The sequence below is a fragment of the Elephantulus edwardii genome, unplaced genomic scaffold (genome assembly GCF_000299155.1).
Source record: "Elephantulus edwardii isolate Elephantulus edwardi_28Jun2011 unplaced genomic scaffold, EleEdw1.0 scaffold00037, whole genome shotgun sequence".
In the NCBI taxonomy this organism is placed as follows: domain Eukaryota; kingdom Metazoa; phylum Chordata; class Mammalia; order Macroscelidea; family Macroscelididae; genus Elephantulus; species Elephantulus edwardii.
The window spans coordinates 7,093,279-7,097,162 of record NW_006399787.1 but is presented as its reverse complement, the minus strand read 5'-3'; the positions used below and the strand labels follow the sequence as shown (position 1 = coordinate 7,097,162).

General features: G+C 38.1%; 1 protein-coding gene across 2 annotated transcripts in view; it reads right to left on the bottom strand.

Moving 5' to 3' along the window:
• Positions 1 to 3,884, bottom strand: part of VIPAS39 (VPS33B interacting protein, apical-basolateral polarity regulator, spe-39 homolog) — a 37,879-nt gene that overhangs the window by 8,464 nt on the left and 25,531 nt on the right. For both annotated transcript variants that reach the window (XM_006884646.1, XM_006884647.1), the window contains 3 exons: positions 2,653 to 2,726; positions 1,019 to 1,094; positions 215 to 349 (listed from right to left, as the gene is read on the bottom strand). In XM_006884646.1, coding sequence (XP_006884708.1) covers positions 215 to 349; positions 1,019 to 1,094; positions 2,653 to 2,726 — 285 coding nt within the window. The remainder of the gene's footprint in view (positions 1 to 214; positions 350 to 1,018; positions 1,095 to 2,652; positions 2,727 to 3,884) is intronic.

Sequence of the window (3,884 nt, the reverse complement as noted above, 5' to 3'; positions counted from 1 at the left end):
CAATTAAAACAGACATTGGGGGGCGGGGGAAAGAAGAACGAACTGGGGATGAGGGTGGAGAAAACAGTGCAACAATGAATGAATGAAAACCCAAAAATCTCTGTAAATGTTCATTAAAACTAATAAAATTTAATAAAAAAAAATACTGCATGTGAACTACACTCCTCCTGTGCAACAGGAATTCGAAGGCTCTGACTTTACAATCTGGCTGTACCTCAGCCTCCGTGTAGTGGTAGAAACACGAATAGAAGAGCGTTGTCACGAGGGGCATGTTGAGGATGGATGCTTTGCGGGGATGCTTCCGGAAGATCTCAGTCTGTCCCGCCGATTCCAGATTCTGATCAATTGCCTGTGAGGAAGTGAGGCAAGCAAAAGAGAAAGAATGACATTTATGGGTAGAGGCAGGGGAGAAAAGTTTAGTAGTATAGTAGGGGAGTTTTATTCCCTCCCAAGGATCGAAGCAAAGATTAGAATAAGAAAATGCCTGAGATAGTCCCAAAACACTTGCTGCCACTGAACTGACTCTAACTCATAGTGTGATCATCATCTGTGTAAGACAGAGTAGACCTGCCTTGGAGGGTTTCTAAGTTTGTGATATTTACAGAATCCAAATGCAGCATCTTTTCTCCTACAGAGTGGCAAGTGAGGGGATGGTGGGTGCAAGCTGCCAACCTTTCAAATAGGAACCAAGTGATTAAACCCTGTGCTAACAGGGCTCCTGGTAAGATGACCCAGAAAAACTCAAACTAAGGTGATGGAGGATAACACAGTTTGGATGGCCAAGGGCTGGAGAAGTAGTTATGACGTGGAGATCAGGATAAGAGGAAATAATTCCAGGTTAACACAAGTGAGAAGGAAAAATCTTGCCTAAAGAAAATGAGGAAAAGAGAAAATAAAAGCCTTTTAGAGAGTGCAATGGGAAATGAAAATATACAGGCAGAGCATAACGTCTCCTAGGGACCGGATGGCACTACATGGTAGCAATCTATGAAGGCAAAAATACAGAGAAAATTCTAACCTCGATGATGATCTGACGTTCCAGAAGTGTGTAATGGTCTTGTACGTGTGCACAATCTTCTGCTGAAAATGGCAAACTGGTAGAAGGCCAGAGGTTAGTAACGTTCTCTACTCAAAGAGGAAACAACCCCAACTAAGACAAACCATGAGGAACGCTTAAGGGGCTTATGGTGCTTCCCAAAGCTGGTATCAGGTCACCCTCAGAGCAACCCTGAAGGGCAGGCAGGCAAGCACTAGACCTTTGGTGTGGGTTTCATAGTTAAGATTTTGTCCACTTAAGAGGGGTCATTGGTGATTTTGACTTAAGATTCCTCTCTTTGGGAAGCTAAAATATTTTGTCAAAGAGTTATATGACTAGGGAGTGAGCTTCCATTATCCAGATCCCAGCGGAACTCTGTCATTCATGTCACTGCTTACACGTTGCCGCAAAAGACGGTTAAAAAATGTGTTTCTAAGCATAGTCTCAATTTAAAAGTGTGTGGCAACGTGTTAAGGAACTCTCCTTAAGGGCCATTTCTATTTCTTAGTCTTTTTTTTATTGCAGAGAAATGAAACTACATACATGTCTGGTGCTAAAGATCTATACAAATGTCAAGAGTCCCATCTTCAACACTTCCACAAACAGAAAAGTTGAGGAACAAACAGCGGCTTACCTATAAGTCATATGGAAGTCCATAGGTAAGCCCAGGAATAGAAGTTGGATGTTAAATTTCTAGTTCACAGATCTAGCCTTTAGAAAATGCTGCCTTATTCCCTCATGTAACTCTTAGGGAAATTCTGAAAGTCATCTACACTACCCTATACAAGAGTAATACACAGCCAATTTTTAGAAGAAATAAAGAAAATAAAAGGTTCCAGTTACCTCACTCTTCCAATTATGATTCTAAAGTGGTTTACCAGAGGTCATGTCTTAAGGCCCAGTATTTTATAACATCAGAACTGAGGATTTCATTAATACAAATATCCAAATTGAAGCCCCAAAATTATGTCACATGAAAATGGACTGAAGTAACTGTGAAAACTGAACTTGAAGAAGCAAGGTGTACCGGAGACACTTTATTGCTGCCTTCAAATACTGGCACATTGAAGAGAAATTCAATTTATTTGATGTCAATACAGAGAGTAGACACACTTTCCAAAAAGGAAAGTTCTTAAATCATAAAAAAGTTGTTTCACAGGAAGGATAATAACACAAAGGGCTGGTTTTTATAGGGATTCATATTCTGGGTGAAAGCATGCCCTAGCATAGTGGCTCCTGGATTTTGAGATTTCAAGGACCAAAAACATTTTAAAATTTACATATGTCCAAAAAGTGTTGCTAGCTTTTTAATTTTACTTTGTTAAGGTCATTTAAAAAAAAACAAACCAAAAAACCCAACCCATTTTTTACTACCAAAGAGTGGAAATGTCAGAATAAAAGAGAAATCTCTCAAGGTAAAGAAAGAAATGAGCTTTATAAAAAAATTGTGAAAATTCTGTTTAGGGACTAGTGTTTGGGACAACTTTTAATGAAGCTTTATAAACTGAATATAAGTGAATGAGACAACCTTTAATGATGCTTTGTAATTCATTATGCACGCCATTCTTTTTTATTCTTTCTATATAAATGTATTTCCACCTCTCCTCCACACTTACCCAATGCAGGTCTTAAGAAAATCTTTTCGTTTCTCAGGGTCCTGAATGTTCAAGTGCTCTCGATAATGAGACAGCTACAAAAAAAACCAGAGAGGAGCTATGAACTATTTTATTTCCTTAGGAGGTGGAGGTAATTCAGTAAGTGCAGACTTTCCATGCTCAAAATGGATTTGTCATTTTCAGAAATCCCTTCTCAGTATGAATGGGTGGGTGTGAGTGTGGGGAAGAGAGCATGAAGAATGAGTTAAAATTATTAGTAGATTAATCTAAAACATTGCTGCTAAATATGGTTGCAGCTAGTTGGATGTGGCTATGTAAATTAATAAAACAAAGTAAAATAAATTCATATCCTCAGTTGCACTTGTCACTTATAAGTGCTCAAGAGCTACATGTGACCAGTAATGCAACCAACCAGCTTGATCTCATACCACCCAACAAAAGCACAGGACATCTTCTGTTTTAAAGTATGTGGATTATTCTCCAAAATAGACCATATATGGGCCCACAAAGCAAGCCTCAATACACTGAAAAACATCAAAATAATACAAAACATCTTTTTTGACAAAAATGTTATGAACTATAAACCAACAATAGAAAGAAGAAAAAAACCCCTAAATATATCAAAACTAAGTAACACGTTACTTAGAAGTAATTGGATAATAGAAGAAATTTATAATGAAATGAAAATATTTATAGATCAAACAACAGTGAAAGCAAAACATACTAAAGCCTTTGGACACAGCAAAAAACAGTGCTCTGATAATTTAGAAAATATATGTACATATTTTTTTAAAGAAAAAGCACCTCTACAAGATAAAGGCAAACAATCTAATCACAAAATGGGTACAAGATATGAACAGAACGTTCACCAGAGAAGAAATTCAGATGGCCAACAAACACATGATGAAATGTTCAAAATCCCTAGCTCTAAGAGAGATAGAAATCAAAACAACTGAGATATCATCTCACCCCAGTAACAATAGCAAAATCCAACAGAGCAACAAACAAATACTGGTGAGGTTATGGAGAAATTGGAGTCCTTTCTCACTGTTGGTGGGAGTGTAAAATGGCGCAACCACTAAGGAAGGCAGTATGGTACCTTCTCAAAAAGCTGGAAATAGAAATACCATTTGACACAGCAACCCTACTACTGGGAATATATCCTAAAGAAACCAGAACTGTCTGGGAGCTCTGGTGGCCTAGTGGCAAGAAGTTGCACTGCAATCCCAGAG